Source organism: Eschrichtius robustus, chromosome 18 (genome assembly GCF_028021215.1).
Source record: "Eschrichtius robustus isolate mEscRob2 chromosome 18, mEscRob2.pri, whole genome shotgun sequence".
Lineage (NCBI taxonomy): Eukaryota > Metazoa > Chordata > Mammalia > Artiodactyla > Eschrichtiidae > Eschrichtius > Eschrichtius robustus.
Window position 1 is genome coordinate 24,501,781 of NC_090841.1, and position 23,036 is coordinate 24,524,816.

At 37.9% G+C, this 23,036-nt stretch overlaps 1 protein-coding gene and 1 long non-coding RNA gene across 4 annotated transcripts in view; one reads left to right on the forward strand and one right to left on the reverse strand.

Annotated features, from left to right (window-relative positions):
• EPSTI1 (epithelial stromal interaction 1) overlaps positions 1–23,036 on the forward strand; it is a 102,444-nt gene that overhangs the window by 61,557 nt on the left and 17,851 nt on the right. The window contains exon 8 of one of the 2 annotated variants that reach the window (XM_068526487.1): positions 2,592–2,672. The exons of the other annotated variant lie outside the window; for it this stretch is intronic. Coding sequence (XP_068382588.1) covers positions 2,592–2,672 — 81 coding nt within the window. The remainder of the gene's footprint in view (positions 1–2,591; positions 2,673–23,036) is intronic. 2 annotated transcript variants of the gene reach the window in all.
• LOC137751810 (uncharacterized) overlaps positions 1–23,036 on the reverse strand; it is an 80,607-nt gene that overhangs the window by 32,614 nt on the left and 24,957 nt on the right. For both annotated transcript variants that reach the window (XR_011070966.1, XR_011070965.1), the window contains exons 2-4: positions 4,947–5,058; positions 3,313–3,417; positions 1,966–2,105 (exon numbers count right to left, since the gene is read on the reverse strand). This is a non-coding gene — a long non-coding RNA (uncharacterized lncRNA). The remainder of the gene's footprint in view (positions 1–1,965; positions 2,106–3,312; positions 3,418–4,946; positions 5,059–23,036) is intronic.

The window sequence follows — 23,036 nt, forward strand, 5'->3', positions numbered from 1 at the left end:
GTTTCATTTCCTCCTCTGTTTAGGGTAATTACTGAGAGGGGAATGGAGCAGAAACATATTCACTTCACCATCTTGAAATGGGAACTTAGTGCTTGTCATGGATTGAATTGTGTCCCCTCAAAATTTATATGTCGAAGACCTAACCTCCCGTACTTGAGAATGTGATCTTATTTGGAGACTGGGTCTTTATAGAGGTCAAGTTAAAATGAGATCTAATCCAATAGGAAAGGAATCCTTATAAAAATGGGAAATTTGGACACAGGAACAGACATGTATAGAGGGACGATGATGTGAAGAGACACGGGGAGAAGATGGTCATCTGTAAGCAAGGAGAGAGGCCTAGCTCCTTCCCTCACAGCCCTCAGAAGGAAACAACCTTGCAGACACCTTGATTTTGGACTTCTAACTTCCATGTGAGGCAATGAATATCTGTTGTTTAAGCCACCCAGTCTGTGGTACTTTGTTACGGCAGCCTGAGCCAACTAATACAACGCCATTTTTCATTTATTCACACAGTGCCCCGCCCCGCTTAGTCTGATTCCTACTCTTTAAGACACAACCTAGTGTCACCCAGTTTGAGAAGGTGTCCTTGATCCAGTTTAATTAAATGTCCTTCTTTTTAGCATCTTTTGTCACAATACCTCTCATGATGTCACAATACCTGTAATCATTAGTCTCATTAATCTTTTTGTCTGACTTCCACACTAGGCTATGAGCACTTGAGGTCTGGGATCATGTCTGACCACAGTGCTTGTGCATAGGAGGCTGAAATATTGCTTATTGAATGAATATATTATAAGCATAGCTTGTGGGGGAGGATGACTAAAAGTGTATATTTTAGTTGAATAACAAAAAGTTTATTATTAATATGTTAAATCAGTATTTTATGATAGAAAAATAATGTGAATATGACATAGAAATTTCTGGGACTTAGAACTAAGAAAAATAGTGATCAAAAGTTTTTTTCCCCCTATTTTTGAACAGAAACTTCCTGTCGTGCCCAGGGATCACAGCAAGCATTAGGACTGCAAGTAACTTTGAACTCTTTGTAGTTGAGATGCCATGTGACTTCCCAGTTTCTGTGGCCTTTTCATTGACACTTTATGTGTCTAACCATTTTTTTTTCTGACTCAAAAACTAGGACCCATATTTTGATAAAAGAACAGCAAAGTGGTTAAGTTTAAAAGAAAGGTATACAAATAGGTTCCTCAATAAAGTCATCATATCTGCTTTAACTATCTTACTCCTTATTTTAGTCCCTTGACTATAAGATGTGCCCCCGGCCCCCTTCCCACCTTTCAGATCTTGTATGGAATATTTGTGATAAAAACTAGCCTTCTCTAATATAAAAAGAAGGGCTCATTGGAGAATGACTCGCCCTCCTTTATATCTTACCACAGTCCCCTTGTCTTCAGGATATGGACACAACAAAGTCCTAGGATATGTGTGCCTGTCTAATGTAGCAGGGTTTGGATACATGTGGGCTTTCTGAACACATCTGGAGCTCCACCTTTCTAATTGGTAGTGCTATAGCTGATACAATTCTGAGAGCCTCTCTCCCTTTCTGGCAAGTGCTTCTCATTATTTGATGGACTATGGGTTTTATAGTGACAGAAATGGGGGAATGAATTAAGAAGTGCTTGAGAAAAATTATGGTAAGAGAAAAGGGGGGATCAGGCTACATAAGCTTTATGGATTATTAGTCCAAAGAACTAGGCCTGAAATATGTCACCTGCTGCCATGATGCTGCTGGTAGTTTTATGAGAACAATGGATTTCCTATGCATTAACTTATCAGGCTGGCCTCTCTGCCTTACAGAGGGTGGGCTACAAATCAATGTGAGGGAGAGAAAGTGACATGAACAGATAGAATACTTGAAATCTCATAAATTCCAGCACACATGGTCTCTGCACCCATGGGGGGAACCCTGACGTGGAGGGTCACTGGGACTGAAGGACATCTTACCGTGTGTGCTGGCTCTTCCAAGGCTCCCCCTTGAGGTCCTAATTCAGCCAGAAATGATGGCTCCTGTGCTCCTGAACAGGCTTTGCTTTCCCTCTCAGGAACAGAAGTGAGCTTCAGGTACAGATTAGGGATGCAAAGACCTAGAGAGAAAGGCATCTCTGGGATTACATGGTATCAATCAGCAGCTGACATGCTGTTTAATAGGATAGCATTAATGAGCAGTAGACATGTCAGTGCTTCCGATGTCAGTGTCACCATTGCTTGCCTCTGATATTTACCAGCTAGTTGGAATATTCTTGAAAAATATATTTAACTTTCCTCTGATTCAAATCCTTCTCATTAGAAAGAATAAACTATGTTGATTATCTCTGAGGGGATATTTTTAAAGCTTACTGAAACAAACATTTAGATCATCCTTTAAAATATGCTGGATGATTGTGCTTGTACTCACCTTCTTTTTGTATATCCCAAGGGGCGTCTGCAGACATATGCATAAATCACTCAGTAAGCAACTGTATATGGAGAGCTTACTATATGCTTAGTATGAGGTTAATTTGTTAGAACCAGACCCATGACAGGCAGACCAGTACATTGTTGTGATGCTTTTTTTCCATATACCATTACAGGCCAGAAGACAGGCTTATATGGATTCTATAAGGGAAGGAAGTAAAAAATTGCAAAAGATGAAGGATGAACACCGCCAGAAGGTATTCAAAGACCCAATTAGCCACTGCTAATTATTTGCTTGGGGTACTAGATAATTTTGAAGGGTTTCGGAACAGAAATACCTACATACGTGAAAATCATGATAAAAAAACCCCACAGGTGTTAAAAATGGTGAGATGTGAGTGTGTTTTAAAAGTATGGTGGTGTGGTAGCTCCTTCTGGTCAAAACTCTCATGCTACTTAGCCTCATAGGGGCTACAATGTGTCTGCTATAGTTGGTGCCAGCATCTCATGGAGAAGATGATAGAACACTTGGGAACTTATGATCTACAAAACATAACCAATGCCACTGCCATTTTTTAAACCAAAGATATATGATATTGCAAATAGTGTCCAGAGACTACTATAATGCATAACAAACAAAGCAGGCATACAAAATCATGAAACTGGCTTAAATGTTCATCTAAAAATATACATAGAATGAAAAGTAAGGATACTCTACACATATACAAATATGTGAGGCATTCCAAACAAAACATAAAATTCCAAATAAAACGAGCAACAGAAATCAGTGAAATGAATACAGAACCTCCTAAGAAAAGTACTTAAAGGGTAATCCTTATTAGAATATGAAATTTCTGGCATGTAACTGAAAACAGTGTTGTGACTTGATGGTCATACCTGCCTTTGATATGTAGGCTCAGTGGTGCCAGAGGCTCCTCAACAAGGGCTGGGAGTGATGGGGAAGATGGGAGTCAACTCCAAGGGGCCACTTCATTCCAGGTCCTTTAAAAAAGCAAAATAAATTATTCAGCTAGTTGAAGACCATTATATTCCCCATCATTTTTATTTTCCAACTTTTTTCTTGCTGTGTTTGTGGTGATATCCTGTCATTTCTTCCAGGATATCTTTTTTTTTTATTTTATAAATTTATTTATTTATTTTTTGTAATTTTGGCTGTGTTGGGTCTTTGTTGCTGTGCACGGGCTTTCTCTAGTTGCGGTGAGCGGGGGCTACTCTTCGTTGCAGTGTGCGGGCTTCTCATTGTGGTGGCTTCTCTTGTTGTGGAGCACAGGCTTTAGGCGCGCGGGCTTCAGTAGTTGTGGCACATGGGCTCAGTAGTTGTGGCTCATGGGCTCTAGAGCTCAGGCTCAGTAGTTGTGGCGCACGGGCTTAGCTGCTCCATGGCATGTGGGATCTTCCCGAGCCAGGGCTTGAACCCGTGTCCCCTGCATTGGCAGGCGGATTCTTAACCACTGTGCCACCAGGGAAGCCCTCTTCCAGAATATCTCTTAAATCTGTTTCTTCAATTATACAATTAACTGAATTCTAACTCCCATTCTGAGTTCCTCGATTTCGTTTAATTTGGTTTTTTTCCCCTTATGTCTTTGTTGCACAAGGTAACTTATTATAGCAATTGTGTGTGGAAATCATATTATGAAATATGTACTAATTGTCGTTGCTGTAATTTGACCCTTTTGAGTGCTACCTTCCTCCCCAAAGTGGTCAATTTCTTACTCATTCATAATTTCATCCAGCATACAATATAAATGACTGTGTCACTGAGCTGTTTTGTGCATAGTACGTAGTAATTAAATTGTTGAAAGAAATAATGTAAGTTGGCAATTTAGTTATTAAGCTACTATATAAGCAATAAAAAAACCATGAAACATTTTTATCCCTTGGTGTTTAAAAAATTTTTTTTCTTTTGACAAAGGCCTCATATTGAAATCTACAATTAAAGAAGCAACGTTACAGTAAGATTCTAGTAATTAGCATGTGGAAACTAAATCTGGTATACACTCATGTTGTATTTTCAGTAATGTCTGTTAAATCACATGAAGTGTTTCTGTGATCTCTTAACTTATTCCTAGGTCCTGAGGTACTTAGATACTGAGGGGAGTGTTATGAAATCAGTGTACGTACAATTTACTTTAAAATAACTTTTAGTGAATTTTAAATAGTGTTTTATAAAGTTTGGTGTATATATTTAGAATGTAAAAACCATTAAAAGTAGAACATTTTACAAAGAGAATGCTCAACAGATTAGAAAATCAGATCTGGGATTTAATTTTCAGGTTGAGCAGTTATTTTAAACAGTGAAAATTAAGCTTTTTATTTCTTAATCTTGTTTTTCTTCTGGAGTTAGACAAATATTGATACATACATATTTTCTGGTTACTGATTAAACATATTTTTTTAACATAAATTATTTCCCTTTGCTTGCTGAAGCTTTCAGTAAAATGAATCATGAGCGTATAGATAATTCCATCACTAGGGACTTCAATAAGGGTAGAATACATAAGGATATTTACCTTCTTTTTGCTTCTCTCCCTTTTTGCTCAGTCTGTTGTTGTTAGAAAATGTCCCCTGGAGGCATTTCCTGGCTGGTAGAGTCTGTTACTCCTTATCACTTCAGTGGTTTACCTTAAGAAAACAAGAAGAATCATGTTTATGGTAGGAAGATACAGAAAATAACACATTTGAATAAACCTACCTAGGGAGACAAAAGACCTGTATGCAGAAAACTATAAGACACTGATGAAAGAAATTAAAGATGATACCAACAGATGGAGAGATATATACCATGTTCTTGGATTGGAAGAATCAATATTGTGAAAATGACTATACTACCCAAAGCAATCTACAGATTCAGTGCAATCCCTATCAAATTACCAATGTCATTTTTTACAGAACTAGAACAAAAAAATATTAAAATTTGTATGGAGACACAAAAGACCCCAAATAGACAAAGCAGTCTTGAGGGAAAAAAGTGGAGCTGGAGGAATCAGACTCCCTGACTTCAGACTATACTACAAAGCTACAGTAATCAAGACAATATGGTACTGGCACAAAAAGAGGAATATAGATCAATGGAACAAGATAGAAAGCCTAGAGATAAACCCACGCACCTATGGTCAACTAATCTATGACAAAGAAGGCAAGGATATACAATGGAGAAAAGACAGTCTCTTCAATAAGTGGTGCTGGGAAAACTGGACAGTTACATGTAAAAGAATGAAATTAGAACACTCCCTAACACCATACACAAAAATAAACTCAAAATGGATTAGAGACCTAAATGTAAGACCAGACACTATAAAACTCTTAGAGGAAAACATAGGAAGAAGACTCTTTGACATAAATCACAGCAAGATCTTTTCTGATCCACCTCCTAGAGTAATGGAAATAAAAACAAAAATAAACAAATGGCACCTGATGAAACTTCAAAGCTTTTGCACAGCAAAGGAAACCATAAACAAGACGAAAAGACAATCCTCAGAATGGGAGAAAATATTTGCAAACGAATCAACAAAGGATTAATTTGCAAAATATATAAACAGCTCATGCAGCTCAATATTAAAGAAACAAACAACCCAATCCAAAAATGGGCAGAAGACCTAAATAGACATTTCTCCAAAGAAGACATACAGATGGCCAAGAAGCACATGAAAAGCTGCTCAACATCACTAATTATTAGAGAAATGCAAATCAAAACTACAATGAGCTGTCACCTCACACCAGTTAGAATGGGCATCATCAGAAAATCTACAAACAACAAATGCTGGAGAGGGTGTGGAGGAAAGGGAACCCTCTTGCACTGTTGGTGGGCATGTAAATTGATACAGCCACTATGGAGAACAGTATGGAGGTTCCTTAAAAAAGTAAAAATAGAATTACCGTATGATCCAGCAATCCCACTACTGGGCATATACCCAGAGAAAACCATAATTCAAAAAGAGTCATGTACCAAAATGTTCATTGCAGCTCTGTTTACAACAGCCAGGTCATGGAAGCAACCTAAATGCCCATCGACAGATGAATGGATAAAGAAGATGTGGTACATATATACAATGGAATATTACTCAGCCATAAAAAGGAATGAAATTGGGTCATTTGTTGAGACGTGGATGGATCTAGAGACTGTCATACAGAGTGAAGTAAGTCAGAAAGAGAAAAGCAAATATCGTATATTAACGCATATATGTGGAACCTAGAAAAATGGTACAGATGAACAGGTTTGCAGGGCAGAAATTGAGACACAGATGTAGAGAACAAACGTATGGACACCAAGGGGGGAAGCGGCAGGGGGGTGGGCATGGTGGTGTGATGAATTGTGCGATTGGGAATGACATGTATACACTGATGTGTATAAAATTGATGACTAATAAGAACCTGCTGTATAAAAAAATAAATAAAGTAAAATTTAAAAAAAAATCATGTTTATGGTAGGAAGATACAGAAAATAACACATTTGTATCACTGCGTCTATTCATGTGTTTGTTCATTCCATTCATTCAACAAGTATTTATTGAACACCTGCTGTGGAGTAATTGGAAAGTAGATTCTCTAGGTTAAGTTGAGGTGACAGCACATTGATCCTGCCCTGTATGTCCCTGACTTTCACATTCTTACATTACGCTGGTCTCTGGGGACAGTAGGTTCTTCCTTAAGTTTAACTTCTCAGTATTTTACATTTGATTCAATTCCCTCTTCTAGAAATTTATTTACAATTCCCTTTCCAACCTATACCTTCAGTATATTCTCCACTGACTACTACATTTTTTGTCAACAAACATGCTGACTCTTGCCATTCTAAATGAAGAAGCCAACCAACTCCTTCCTTGATTCTGCTATCCTCAGAGCTAACACCTTTTCTGCTTCTACCCCCCCCCCAAAAAAAAAGACAAAGGTAATATTACTGTAATCACACCTTTATTGCCCACTTTGTCCTTAATGCTTTATGTTCTGGTTTATATTCATAAATGTTCTTACTGAAACTGCTCTCTACAGGTAAAATCCCTTCTGAACATTCAATTCAGTGGTCTTTTTGAAATTCCTCTATCCCTGTAACTCTGACATTATTTAACACCATATTAAGCTTTCCTTTTCTGGCTTTTTTTTTTTTACTTTATTATTCTGGTTGATCTATCTCAGAATAATCCATCCCAGTATTCATCCATCCATCCATCCATCCATCCATCCATCCATCCATCCATCCATCCATCCATCCATCCTCTCAACAAACATGTATTGAGCTCCTATTTTGTACTGAGCCTTCTGCAAGATGCTGGAGCTCCAATTAGAAACAGGATAGACAAGGTCCCTGCTCTCCTGAATTTTACTTTTTCATGGAGAAGATGGACAATTAAAAGGAGACAGATAAAAAACATTGCACTTTTATTTTATAGTGATTAATCACTTGGTAGTAATTAATGCTACACAAGAAAAAATTGTGTTGTGATAACTTCAGAGTGGTGTATCAAATATTGTCAATTGCCTAATTCTCTCCTAAAACCCTGTTTTTTTCCTTCATGTATTCATCCTACTTAGCATGGCCTGTGTTTCCAAGAAGTCAGTCCAGGGATCCATTTGCAAATGGTCTAAATGATCAAGGAAATTCTGTTCTCCTTAACTATGATTGGTTCAGCCATTGATATGGGAAGTAGTCCCAACCAATGAGACTTATGAGAAGCCTGCCTTTCAGTACAGATTTTTATTAATATGTAATATACTACTCTTCCCATTTAGTGATTTTTGGCTTCATGTTTTTGGCCTTTTAATTTTGTCTGATTCTAATATATTTTTCTGCCATCCTTCTTGTTAGAACTTATGTGGCAATTTCTTTTTCCATCACTTAATATTAACCCCTGTGTGTCACTTGGCTTAAATTAGATTTCTAGTGACAAAAATGGCTTTTTCTTTTACCCAAGTTTGCAGTCTCTTTTAATATATTCTCATTTATTGGAATTGCTAGTGTATTTGCACATATTCTTGCTACATAATTTAATTTTTTTTCTAATATCTTTATCAGAGTATAATTACTTTACAGTGTTGTGTTAGTTTCTGCTGTATAACAAAGTGAATCAGCTATATGCATATGTATATCCCCATATGCCCTCCCTCTTGCATCTCCCTCCCACCCTCCTTATCCCACCCCTCCAGGTGGTCGCAAAGCACTGAGCTGATCTCCCTGTGCAATGCAGCTGCTTCCCACTAGCTATTTTACATTTGGTAGTGTATATATGTCCATGCCACTCTCTCACTTCGTCCCAGCTTACCCTTCCCCCTCCCCTTGTCCTCAAGTCCATTCTCTACGTCTGTGTCTTTATTCCTGTCCTGCCCCTAGATTCATGAGAACCATTTTTTTTTTCGATTCCATATATATGTGTTAGCATACAGTATTTGTTTTTCTCTTTCTGACTTACTTCACTCTGTATGACAGACTCTAGGTCCATCCACCTCACAACAAATAACACAATTTCATTTCTTTTTATGGCTGAGTAATATTCCATTATATATATGCGTGCCACACTTCTTTATCCATTCATCTGTCGATGGACACTTAGGTTGCTTCCATGTCCTGGCTATTGAAAATAGTGCTGCAGTGAACATTGTGGTACATGACTCTTTTTGAATTATGGTTTTCTCAGGGTATATGCCCAGGAGTGGGACTGCTGGGTCATATGGTAGTTCTATTTTTAGTTTTTTAAGTAACCTCCATACCGTTCTCCATAATGGCTGTATCAATTTACGTTTCCACCAACAGTGCAAGGGGGTTCCCTTTCCTCCACACCCTCTCCAGCATTTATGTAGATTTTTTTGATGATGGCCATTCTCACTGGTGTGAGGTGATACCTCATTGTAGTTTTGATTTGCATTTCTCTAATGATTAGTGATGTTGAGCATCTTTTCATGAGTTTGTTGGCAATCTGTATATCTTCTTTGGAGAAATGTCTATTTAGGTCTTCTGCCCATTTTTGGATTGGGTTGTTTGTTTTTTTGATACTGAGCTTCATGAGCTGCTTATATATTTTGGAGATTAATCCTTTGTCAGTTGCTTCGTTTGCAAATATTTTCTCCCATCCTGAGGATTGTCTTTTTTTATGGTTTCCTTTGCTGTGCAAAAGCTTTGAAGTTTCATTAGGTCCCATTTGTTTATTTTTATTTCCATTTCTCTAGGAGGTGGGTCAAAAAGGATCTTGCTGTGATATATGTCATAGAGTGTTCTGCCTATGTTTTCCTCTAAGAGTTTTATAGTGCCTGGCCTTACATTTAGGTCTTTAATCCATTTTGAGTTTATTTTTGTATATGGTGTTAGGTGGTGTTCTAATTTCATTCTTTTACATGTAGCTGTCCAGTTTTCCCAGCCACTTATTGAGGAGGCTGTCTTTTCTCCATTGTATACTCTTGCCTCCTTTGTCAAATATAAGGTGACCATATGCTCGTGGGTTTATCTCTGGGCTTTCTATCCTGTTCCATTGATCTATATTTCTGTTTTTGTGCCAGTACCATACTGTCTTGATTACTGTAGCTTTGTAGTATAGTCTGAAGTCTGGGAGCCTGATTCCTCCAGCTCCATTTTTCTTTCTCAAGATTTCTTTGGCTATTCGGGGTCTTCTGTGTTTCCATGCAAAGTGTGAAGTTTTTTGTTCTAATTCTCTGAAAAATGCCATTGGTAGTTTGATAGGGATTGCATTGAATTTGTAGATTGCTTTGGATAGTACAGTCATTTTCACAGTATTGATTCTTCCAATCCAAGAACATGGTATATCTCTCCATCTGTTTGTATTATCTGTAACTTCTTTCATCATTGTCTTATAGTTTTCTGCATACAGGTCTTTTGTCTCCCTAGGTAGATTTATTCCTAGGTATTTTATTCTTTTTGTTGCAATGGTAAATGGGAGTGTTTCCTTAATGTCTCTTTCAGATTTTTCATCATTAGTTGTGTAGGAATGCAAGAGATTTCTGTGCATTAATTTTGTATCCTGCTACTTTACCAAATTCATTGATTAGGTGTAGTAGTTTTCTGGTAGCATCTTTAGGATTCTCTATGTATAGTATCATGTCAACTGCAAACAGTGAGAGTTTTACTTCTTCTTTTCCAATTTGTATTCCTTTTATTTCTTTTTCTTCTCTGATTGCTGTGGCTAAAACTTCCAAAACTATGTTGAATAACAGTGGTGAGAGTGGGCAACCTTGTCTTGTTCCTGATCTTAGAGGAAATGGTTTCAGTTTTTCATCATTGAGAATGATGTTGGCTGTGGCTTTGTCATACATGGCTTTAATTATGTTGAGGTAAGTCCCCTCTATGCCTACTTTCTGGAGGGTTTTTATCATAAATGGGTGTTGAATTTTGTCACAACTTTTTTCTGCATCTATTGAGATGATCATATGGTATTTCTCCTTCAGTTTGTTAATATGGTGTATCACATTGATTGATTGGCATATATTGAAGAATCCTTGCATTCCTGGGATAAACCCCACTTGATCATAGTGTATGATCCTTTTAATGTGCTGTTGGATTCTGTTTGCTAGTGTTTTGTTGAGGATTGTTGCATCTATGTTCATCAGTGTTATTGGCCTGTAGTTTTCTTTCTTTGTGACATCTTTGTCTGGTTTTCTATCAGGGTGATGGTGGCCTCGTAGAATGAGTTTGGGAGTGTTCCTCCCTCTGCTATATTTTGGAAAAGTTTGAGAAGGATAGGTGTTAGCTTTTCTCTAAATGTTTGATAGAATTTGCCTGTGAAGCCATCTGGTCCTGGGTTTTTGTTTGTTGGAAGATTTTTAATTACAGTCTCAATTTCAGTGCTTGTGATTGGTCTGTTTATACTTTCTATTTCTTCCTGGTTCTGTCTCAGAAGGCTGTGCTGTTCTTAGAATTTGTCCATTTCTTCCAGGTTGTCCACTTTATTGGCATATAGTTGCTTGTAGTAATCTGTCATGATCCTTTGTATTTCTGCAGTGTCAGTTGTTACTTCTCCTTTTTCATTTCTAATTCTGTTGATTTGAGCCTTCTCCCTTTTTTTCTTGATGAGTCTGGCTAATGGTTTATCAATTTTGTTTATCTTCTCAAAGAACCAGCTTTTAGTTTTATTGATCTTTGCTATCGTTTCCTTCATTACTTTTTCATTTATTTCTGATCTGATCTTTATGATTTCTTTCCTTCTGCTAACTTTGGGTTTTTTTTTTGTTCTTTCTCTAATTGCGTTAGGTTGTTTGAGATGTTTCTTGTTTCTTGAGGTAGGATTGTATTGCTATAAACTTCCTTATTAGAACTGCTTTTGCTGCATCCCATAGGTTTTGGGTTGTCGTGTTTTCATTGTCATTTGTTTCTAGGTATTTTTTATTTCTTGTTTGATTTCTTCAGTGATCTCTTGGTTATTTAGTAGCGTATTGCTTAGCCTCCATGTGTTTGTACTTTTTACAGTTTTTTTCCTGTAATTGATATCTAGTCTCATAGAGTTGTGGTCAGAAAAGATACTTGATACGATTTCAATTTTCTTAAATTTAACAAGGCTTGATTTGTGACCCAAGATATGGTCTATCCTGCAGAATGTTCCATGAGCACTTGAGAGGAAAGTGTATTCTGTTGTTTTTGGATGGTATGTCCTATAAATATCAATTAAGTCCATCTTGTTTAATGTGTCATTTAAAGTTTGTGTTTCCTTATTTATTTTCATTTTGGATGATTTGTCCATTGGTGAAAGTTGGGTGTTAAAGTCCCCTACTACGATTGTGTCACTATCGATTTCCCCTTCTACGGCTGTTAGCATCTGCCTTATGTATTGAGGTGCTCCTGTGTTGGGTGCATAAATATTTACAATTGTTCTGTCTTCTCCTTGGTTTGATCCCTTGATCATTATGTAGTGTCCCTGTTTGTCTCTTGTAATAGTCTTTATTTTAAAGTCTGTTTTGTCCGATATGAGAATTGCTACTCCAGCTTTCTTTTGATTTCCTTTTGCATGGAATATCTTTCTCCATCCCCTCACTTTCAGTCTGTATGGGTCCCTAGGTCTGAAGTGGGTAGACAGCATATGTATGGGTCTTGTTTATGTATCCATTCAGCCAGTCTGTGTCTTTTGGTTGGAGCTTTTAATCCATTTACATTTAAGGTAATTATCCATATGTATGTTCCTATTACCATTTTCTTGATTGCTTTGGGTTTGTTTTTGTAGGTCTTTTCCTTCTGTTGTATTTCCTCTCTAGAGAAGTTCCTTTAGCATTTGTTGTAAAGCTTGTTTGGTGGTGCTGAATTCTCTTAGCTTTTGCTTGTCTGTAAAGGTTTTAATATCTCTGTAGAATTTGAATGAGATCCTTGCTGGGTAGGGTAACCTTGGTTGTTGGTTGTTCCCTTTCATCACTTTAAATATGTCCTGCCACTCCCTTCTGGCTTGCAGAGTTTCTGCTGAACAATCAGCTGTTAACATTATGGGGATTCCCGTGTATGTTATTTGTTGCTTTTCCTTTGCTGCTTTTAACATTTTTTCTTTTTATTTAACTTTTGATAGTTTGATTAATATGTGTCTCGGTGTGTGTCTCTTTGGGTTTATCCTTATGGGACTCTCTGCGCTTCCTGGACTTGACTATTTCCTTTTCCATGTTAGGGAAGTTTTTGACTATAACTGTTCAAATATTTTCTCAGACCCTTTCTTTTTGTCTTCTTCTTCTGGGACCCCTATAATTCGAATGTTGGTGCATTTAATGCTGTCCCAGAGGTCTCTGAGACTGTCCTCAATTCTTTTTTCTTTTTTTTATTCTGCTCCCTGGAAGTTATTTCCACCCTTTTATCTTCCAGGTCACTTATCCGTTCTTCTGCCTCAGTTATTCTGTTATTGATTACTTCTAGAGTATTTTAAATTTCAGGTATTGTATTGTTCATCACTGTTTGTTTGCTCTTTAGTTCTTCTAGATCCTCGTTAAATGTTTCTTGTATTTTCTCCATTATGTTTCCGAGATTTGGATCATCCTTACTATCATTACTCTGAATTCTTTTTCAGGTAGGTTGCCTATTCGTCTTCATTTATTTGGTCTTGTAGGTTTTTACCCTGCTCCTTCTTCTGTAACGTATCTTTTTGTTGTTTCATTTTTTTTTTGTTTGTTTTGATGGGTGATGCTGTATTCCTGTCTTATGGTTGTTTGGCCTGAGACATCCAGCACTGGAGTTTGCAGGCAGTTGGATAGAGCTGGGTCTTGGTGCTGAGATGAGGACCTCCGGGAGGCCTCACTCCGATCGATATTCCCTGGTTTCTGAGGTTCTCTGTTAGTCCAGCAATTTGGACTTGGAGCTCCCACCACAGGAGCTTGTGCCTGACCTCCGGCCTGGGAACCAAGATCCTGCAAGCCTCATGGTGTTGTAAAAAAAAAAAAAAAAAAAAAAAAGTTAGAAAGAAAGAAAAAAAGCAGTACAATATCAAAGAATTAAAATACAAAATAAAATTAGAAAGATAAAAAATATATTAGGAAAAATAAAACTATAATTGAAACAACTGCAACAAGGTAAAATAAAACCACAACAGAAAAAAGAAAACAAAAAAACAAAAAACGGGGGCGGGAACATGCCAAAAGGAGAGTACAATAACAAAGTATAAAGAATTAAATAAAATTAGACAAGTAAAAGATTTATTAGGAAAAATAAAAATATAAAAGAATCAACAACAATGAATCAACAAGGTAAAACAGAACCCCAATCTAAAAGAGGAAAAAAAAAAAAAGAAGCCTTGGCTATGGGGGTGGAGTTTAGGTGGGGGGGTGGAACTTAGGCAGGGGTGGGGTTTTGGGTGGGGTGGGACCTAGGCGGGTGGGGGGGTGACATTTTAGCAGGGGGCAGGGCCTAGTCGGGGTGACGTTGAATCATGGGGCAGGGCCTCTGCTTAGGACCTGCACGTAAGGGGAAAGGCCAGATGTCGAAAGGAGGGCTTCTGGAGTGTGGAGTTCCGGAGTTTGGAGGTAGGGCGCTGAGTGAGGTTGTGTGGGTGGGGTTTAGCCCCAGCGCATTGGAGGGGGTCTCAGAGTGCAGAGGTGGGGCCCTGGGGTGTGTGTAGGGGTGGGGCCCTGGGTGTGTGTGTAGGGGTGGGGCTCTGCTCTGTGCGGCAGGAGGGAGGCTCTGAGGGCAGAGGATTAGGCCTGGGAGCCCAACAGGCTTCCTGGTGACTAATGGACAGGGAGAGCACTGCCCCCATTCCCTTCCGTTCCTTCGTGCCCCTCCCCTACCATGTCCCCCAGGGTCTACCCCATCACCGCTGGACCCCTAACTGTGGGTGGGTCCCGCTGGGTGCAGTAACTCCTCCCCTCCCCCAGCCACCCCTCAGGGGTGCCGGTCCTGGAGGTCTGTCCTTTACTTTTGCTCCCCCTTCCCTCCCTCCCACTCCCTCAGGACCTGTGCGGCTGGAGGAGGCATAGGTGGGCAGAGGATCAGGCCCAGGATCTCAGCAGGTTCCTGGGGGCCCAAATGGGCAGTGGAAACCTGGCCACGCTCCCTTTTGATCCTCTGCTCTCCCAATGGTTCCCCATTTACCCCTTTGGGCGTGGGATGCCTTTCCCTCCCCCAGCCGCCCCTCAGGGGCACCAGTCCCGTCCCACCTCCACTTCTCCTCCCCCTTCACTCCTCCTATGCCCCACATCCTATCCGGTTGCTGGGGGTTCCTCCTGTCCCCTTAGATGTCTGTGGTACCCCACTGGTGCCTGGTAGGTGCCCTAGTTGTGAGGAGATTCGAATACTGCGTCCTCCTAGTACGCCATCTTGACTCTGCTCCTCCTACATAATTTACTTTTTAACTACATTTTCTTTCTTGCTTTCTGTTTTTTATTTTCTTGACTCTGAATTTTCTGTTGCATTTATTTATTTTTCCTCTTTTCTCTCCTCTCCTTTCCTCCCCATTGTAAGAAATTTCACAGTGTTTTTGTTTCACATTTTGTATGATATTTGGTTGGCCTATTTAAACTCAAAATATAAGTCTCACTTCAGTTCAGGGAAATTTCTATTTTCCTTTCACATTTCTTCCCCTGTATTGTCTCTTCTCTCCATTTCTGGGTTATGTATCAAGTGGGTTTCAGAAGTTCTAGATCTGTTCTCTCTCTTAATCGTTTTTCTTATACTTCCTGTCTCTTTGGACTTTTCCATTGCATTCTGGAAGAAACCTTGAGCTAGATCATCCTGCTCACTATGTTACTTCATAAGTGTCCATTCTGCTTATTTGGCACATGCATCAAATTTGTTTACCAAGGTTGCTGACTTACTTTTTCATAGCCACGTTCTGCTTTATAAGTGCAGTAGTCTTTCTGATCTCTTCATTGATGGTAATTATACAACCATTAAAATTTTCTATTTACTATTTTAGCAGTACTTTTTTCCCTTTCCATTTTAAGTTTTATCTTGTGTAGTTTTCTTTCTCGAATGTTTGGTGATTCTTGGTTATCTCCTCATGTTTCTCTGGGCACACGGTCAAGTGAGATATACAGGAGCCTGTCTTCTCCATGTGACAGCCTCTTGTTCTCCTAAAGTCAGCAGGTATTGGGACATTGTCCTGTTTCTCTGAGCTCAGACACCCTTCCTCCATTCACTGTTACCCAAGGGGCTGTGTCAGTGCTTGCTGCTATGTACGCAAGCGTGGGAGGGGAAGAGCCCACTGCCAAGCTCATCTCAGTGTAGTTCTCCAACTGGTCATCTTCATGACTGCCTCCCAGAGCTCCTTCAGAAACACAGCTAACTCAGCCCTGGTTTATCCTGCATGCTTGTTTCTCCATATAATTTATTTTGTCTCCTTTCTACCTTCTAGGAATTCAAAATTTTTTTTCTGATAGGCTGACTGCACTTACTGATTTTGCATGATTATTGATTTTATATAGTCATTTGGAAAGTAAAAACAAACCAAAAAATGAGAACATACTTAAATTATTCAATGACAGAAAATTATCATACAATACATTAGAAATCATGATGAGAGAACTTTATGGGGAATGCATTCAAAGCTGTACCCTGAGATGCTCTACTCAGAGAAAGAAAAATCATAACTTTAAATCCAATCAGTACTCAAAACAGAAATGAATTAAGTATCCAGCCTAAGAATTTAGAACAAGAACAAAAAACTATACTGAAGGAAGTAATTAAGAACAGAAATTAATAACAAAACTTCAAGAAACAGCTGTTATAAAAATCCAACAGCTTGTTCTTTGATAAGGTCAACAAAATGAACAGATCTCTGGTAAGTCTAATGAAGAAGAGATTAGTAAAAATGCACAACTGCATTTCTACTGTTTCTACACAACAGTAGAAATGAGGGGCTAGAACCACAGTTTTAGAAAAGATTAAGTTTATATTACTATAGATAATACTATACTAATGAATTGAATATGTGGATTGAGTGAATGGTTTTATGAGAAAATGTAAAACTCTAAAATGATTCAAAGAATTAAAGACAAATGAAAATGTGAGTGATTTCTAAAATTTTCTGAGAATTACTTCTCCTTAACAAGCTAAACGTGGATAATTTTCCAGGCAAGTTCATTAGAATTTTCAAGGAACAGATTTTTTTTCTATGTTCTATGAATTGTTTCAGAGAAAGGAAAACGATGAAATACTTTAGAATTAGAATTAATATTATTTAACTATCATCCCCATGATGTCACAACCTTTTAAAGGGAGCAGACACACACACACACACACACACACACACACACACACACACACAGATTTATAGAGATTAACGTCTGAAAGAAAATTCTAACTAATGGGATTTTTTTTTCTCTTAAATAATTTACCAAGACATAGTAAGGTTTTTTCTCAGAATGCAAAGATGACTAGCTATATATTATAACTTTTAATATCATATCACTGCAAATATGATAGGTCATGAGAGAAAAAGAATTTGACTACCTCTGTAGTTGTAAAAAATGGGCATTGGTAAGTTAAAATCTGTCAATTAAAAAAAACATAGTGAGCTAGAAATAAAATTTTTTCTCTTAATATACATATATATAGTCTTCCAAAGCAATAACCAACATTAATGTCAGTGGGAAAATATTAGAATAGTGAACAACATAAGGGTATTTGCAAACCCTACCACTAACCAGTGTTGTTCTGCAAATTCTAACCTAGTGCTTCTCAATGTTATTTGACGAAAAACTCTTTTTAGTGAAGGGGAAAAAACCTTCAGTTTTGCATGGAACAAGGTTTGGGACTTGTTTTAGTCAACTTGATAAGACAAAAATAAAAAAAGGAGTTTGTCTAATTATTGGAAATAAGTAATTTATAGATGACAGCAATCTGCCCATACGACCCAAGAGAATCAACTGAAAAATGCTTAGAACAAATGGAGTTAGAGTTGGTTATAAAACATTTATATAAGAATCAACAACTTCCTCAAATATTAGCAAAAAATTAATTAGAAAATAGGGGATAAAAAGATCTCATCAAAAAGCAACTATGGGGACTTCCCTGGTGGCACAGAGGTTAAAAATCCACCTGCCAATGCAGGGGACACGGGTTTGAGCTCTGGTTCGGGAAGATCCCACATGCCATGGAGCAACTAAGCCCATGCACCACAACTACTGAGCCTGTGCTCTAAAGCCCGCACGCCACAACTACTGAGCCCGCGTGCCACATCTGCTGAAGCCCGCATGCTTAGAACCCATGCTCCGCAACGAGGGAAGCCACTGCAATGAGAAGCCCGTGCACCGCAACGAAGAGTAGCCCCAACTCGCTGCAGCTAGAGAAAGCCCGCACACAGCAACAAAGACCCAATGCAGCCAAAAGTAAAATAAATAAATAAAATAAAATAAGATTTAAAAAGCAACTATGTAAAAAAATTGCTCAATCCATAAAAAAAAAAACCCACCCAAACCCCCCAAACCTAAAAAACCCCGCAGAAAATGTGAGAACTTTCCTGTGATCCATTAAAGTCAATTTGAATAAAGTAGAGATGGCTGATGCCCCTGAGTGGTAAAATCAATACTGTAATAACTACAGTTCTATCCAAATTAATTAGAGATTAAATGGAATTCCAATAAATATCTCAATGGAATTTGATGTAGTTTGAAAAACTATATCTACACTTCAACTGGGAGAATAAGCACAAGATTAAACAAGAAGTTTTATAAAAATACAGATAATTTGTGTGTTTGCTGGTGCAAGGAGGGCTTACACTATTAGCTATTAAAAAACATTACAGACTCCCTTGTACTGCTGCTGGTAAAAGGGGAACTGAAGGGCTATCTGATGATACCAAATTCTAAAGAGTTTCCTAAATATAAAAGTATTAGATCTAAAAGGTATACATCTATTCTGAGGAAATAATCAGAGATGCACACAAGTTGTTTATATAAGAGTGTTTATTTTTAAAATCATCTTAATGGAAAATGTGAAACAATTTGTTCAGCAGTAGAGGATTTGAAGATTTTGAAGTTTGGAATACAGTGCATCAATCACTACTGTGTTTTAATGACGTAGGAATATGCTCACCTATGCGAAACTGAAAAAAGGCAAGATTATAAAATAGAGTCTGGGTGAGTTTTGAAGCCCACCTCTTCTTATGGTACTTTGTGTGTGGATTACTTCGTCTCTCTAAACCTCATCTGTTATGGATGATAGTGATGTTATTTACCTCATGACATTGTTTCTAAGATTACGTGAGAGAGAGCTCGTGGAGAGTTTATCCTAATGCCTGGCATGTGGAAGCTTGTAAATGTGACTCGAGGTGGTGATAAGCAGTTATAATTTCTGTATGTATGTAAATCAAGAAACGAAGGAAATATGCTGACACGTTAAAGGAGCTTATCTCTGGGTGGAGGGTTTTTATGAGTGATTATTATGTTTTCCTTCATAGTTTTTGTACTTTCTACATTTTTGACAATGTATAAGTAAATTTTATAAGAAAAAAAATTTTTTTTAAGTTAGAAAGAAATTTAATTTCTTAAAAAATTTTTTAAGTTAGAAGAAATTTAATAGGAAGTATTTATGGGTGGGAGATAGAGAGCTGTGTGATTCAATGACTATTGTAGCTGAAAGTCTACAATAGTAGACTTTTCAGACAGCTGAAAGTTTCTTTATATTAAAATGATAGAATTAACAATAACTAGTAAGAAAGGAGTACACATTAATGCTATTTTTTCACTCTCCTACTTTACCCATGAGTATTTACTTCCTTGGATTTGGTTGGTCTCCTCTCAATATTTTGAGGTCATTTCCACTTTTTCTCATAGCCAAGGACATCTTTGTCCTTCTGAGCAAAGTTACTACTGTGGGGAGCCACAGAACCAAGACTCCTCTAAGCTGTCCCCGGCCCCAAACTCTTCTCCTGTTTTAAAATCATTTTAAAAATCATTCAAAGTAGGGGTTCTTGAACTTCATGGCATTAACTCTCCTGCTTCTATTATCCTTTTCCTCTTGTTGAGTTGAGAGAACACTCTCTCCTGGGAGAAGTATGTCCTTCCCGTGTGATGGCACTTTAATGTTTACATAAAGCAGTCAAGCTGAACCATGTCAGAACATGCCCCACTGGAATTCAAACATGATTTTAAAATGACCCTATCCTAGTCTCCAGTTACTACAGCCTTGCTTTGGAACATGCCTTTAAACTCATCAGCTTTCTCAAGCATCCAGGCTTGAGCACGCCTGTTTGTTGTATAGTTGAGCCTTTGGTAAATTGCAACACAGAGAAGTGATTTCTATAACCTCTAGCAGGAGATGGTGACCCTTTTCCTTCTTGCCGTTAGCTTGGGCCCCCAGCACTGATCCCTGGCAGCCCTTCCTCCAGTGAGAGCAATCCTGGCAGGGTGGGCACAGAAAGTGGCACCGTTTGCAGTGTTGTCCTCATTTACCAAACACAACTTGGCCAGTGTTTACAGGAGGTTCTGCTCTTGGCATCTCCAAGATGATATTTTGTTTTTCCTAGTACTTAAGTACCTTCTCTGTATGGAGCTCTGTCTGAATGCAGGGAGATGAGCAGAGCAGTGAGAAGACACACACTCTTTCCCCTGGGAGCCTTCATGGATGCACTTAAAATGTCAAACATTCAGGAATATTTATTCCTTGTCTCTCATTTGCATCCCTTCCTTCATATTCCCGTGTCATGTTGCTTGAACTTGTATTCAGTAATGCATTTCTTTTTGTTTTGTATCACAGTTGTTTCTGGGTCTGTCTCTCTCATTATACTGTGATTTCCTTCAGGTTGGAGCTGGGTCTTCCTTGCATCTGTACCTTCAGCCTGAATCCAGGTGTCTGGAAAACGGTTGGTGCTTCACAAATTTGTGTTGAGTGAGATAAGATTTGACAGTGTCTCAGATGCTGTGCGTCATGTCCCTCTGGCTTAGAGTGTTTTGATTTTCTCAATGTCCAAAGCTCAGTCCTTGGAACAGGAATGACTTATTTTGTATCTATCCAACGAGGTATTGCACTTACGTGTGAGAACCGCATCAGTGAACCAGGAATATGCTTATAAAGCATGCAGATGCATCTGTAGTGGCTGTCAGTTCAGCAGAACAAATTAATTAGTTGAAATAATCCTTTGTGGCACCAAAGGAAAAGCAGCCTCTCCCTAGTAAATATGGTTTGCTGCTTATAGAATAATAATCCTGAGTGCAGTGGAGCTAGAGCCCCCGCTTCTGCCACCTGGAGCAGTGGTCTTGCATGGTGATGCCTCATCAGTTCCCTTACCCTTCCCTCCTGCTCTATCTTCTCCTCTCCCCTGTCCTTGCCTCTGTAACAGGATGCTGCGTGCTATTCTCTTCCCGTCCTCTTTTTTCTTCCCTGACAGTCCTTGGCCTCATGATGTAGTATTTTGCTCTTTTACATTACAACTGTATATCCTTTGAGATTTTTAAATAAAGGAAAGCATAAAGAAACAGAAATGGTCTCCTACACAGATAAACCTTCTTGATGGTTTGAGGAAGTAATATATTCACGTGGTTCAAAATTTAAAAAACAAACACTATTTATGATATCAAAGTTTCCTTCCTCTGCCTATCTACTCGCTATGCTTTTATCTCCAGTGATAGTTACAGTTAGCATTTTAGTATGTGGTTTACCATAAAAATGTCTAAAATATGATGTACACCGGCATATGAGTTAAAATGGATGTATGTGTATCTTTTCTATTTACATGGAAGAGTCCCCCACAAAATTGCTCTGAACCTGACTTTTATTATTTAATGTGTCTTAGAGATCTCACCATAGGCACCCCCCTCAGTCTATCTAATTCTTTGTAACTGCTGCATAGTATTCTGTTGTGTGGATGGTCTACCTTACTGTGCCAGGTCCTTGTTAATGTGCATTAAGACTTTCTCCTGAACTTTTACTGTTTCAATAATACAAGTATGCCTCTCCTTTTATACATATCTTTGAACACTTCTGCAAAGGATGTGTACATTTTACATATCGATGTTTATTGCTCTCCAAAAACTAAATTAGTTTTTATTAACTTAGACACTCCACCAAAGTGCTGGGATGTACCTGATTCTCTATCAAACTTTTCTAGTTTCTCTCACTGTGATAGAAGAAAAATTTTATCTCATTGTTTTGATTTATATTTCTTTGACTATGTGTGAAGATGATGACTATTTTTAATTTACAGGCAGTCTGTAGTTTACCTGCCAACTTCCTCCTCCTATCCTTGGCCTTTTTCTGTTTGGTGGTTGTGTTTTCCTTGTTGGTTTATATAAGGTCTTTAGCTACCTACTCAGGCCTTCCCTGAGACTCCATCTAAAATAGGAACTGAGCCACTGAGCCTCACAACAGTGTGTTTAATCCTCTGCATAGGATTACGGGCGGATATTTTTCTCACTTATTCATGGGCTTCCTTTTTTCTAGAATATAAACTTTTAAGGAGCAAGGATCTCATCTATCTTGTTCATTATCGTTTCCCCGTCATGTAGATCCAAGCCTGCCTCATAATAAGCACTCAGATATTGTTGAATGACTGAATAAAAGAATAATTGAATTAGCCTATGTATGTCATAAACATTTTTTTAAGTTTTTTTTTTCCCCAATTGAAGCTTTGAATTTTCATGCAGCCAACTTTATTAATCCTTTTCCTTTATGATTTCTGGACCTTCCTCATTCCAAGTTTATCAATAAGCTTACCCATGCCTCCTTTGGAAACTTCTATGGTTCCATCTTTTAGATTCAAATCCTAGGGCTCTATAAAATTTATTTTGATATAAAAATAAAGGATCTTGTCCTAATTTTTCTCACAGTAGTTGGCTAGTCCATCATCATTCATTGAACTATCTCTCCTGCAAGGGTTTAGCACAATAACTTATGGTAAACTGTGTTTCCATGTAGTAAGTCTTTTCCTGGACTCAATCAAATTGTTTTAGTTACTGTAGTTTCATGATATATTTTAATATTTGGGGAAGCTGGTTTTCCCTCATTTCTTTTCTTTTTTTTAGGATTTTTTTATTGCTATGATTGCAAATTTAATTTTTCCAGATAAATTTCAGGATCATTTTTGCCAAGGCTGAAAAAAACTATCTTAAAAATTAGTTTAAAGAAATATGTAGTAATATGCATATATAAAATATATGTGTTTTATAGGGTTTTTTTTTAACATTTTTATTGGAGTATAATTGCTTTACAATGGTGTGTTAGTTTCTGCTTTATAACAAAGTGAATCAGTTATACATATACA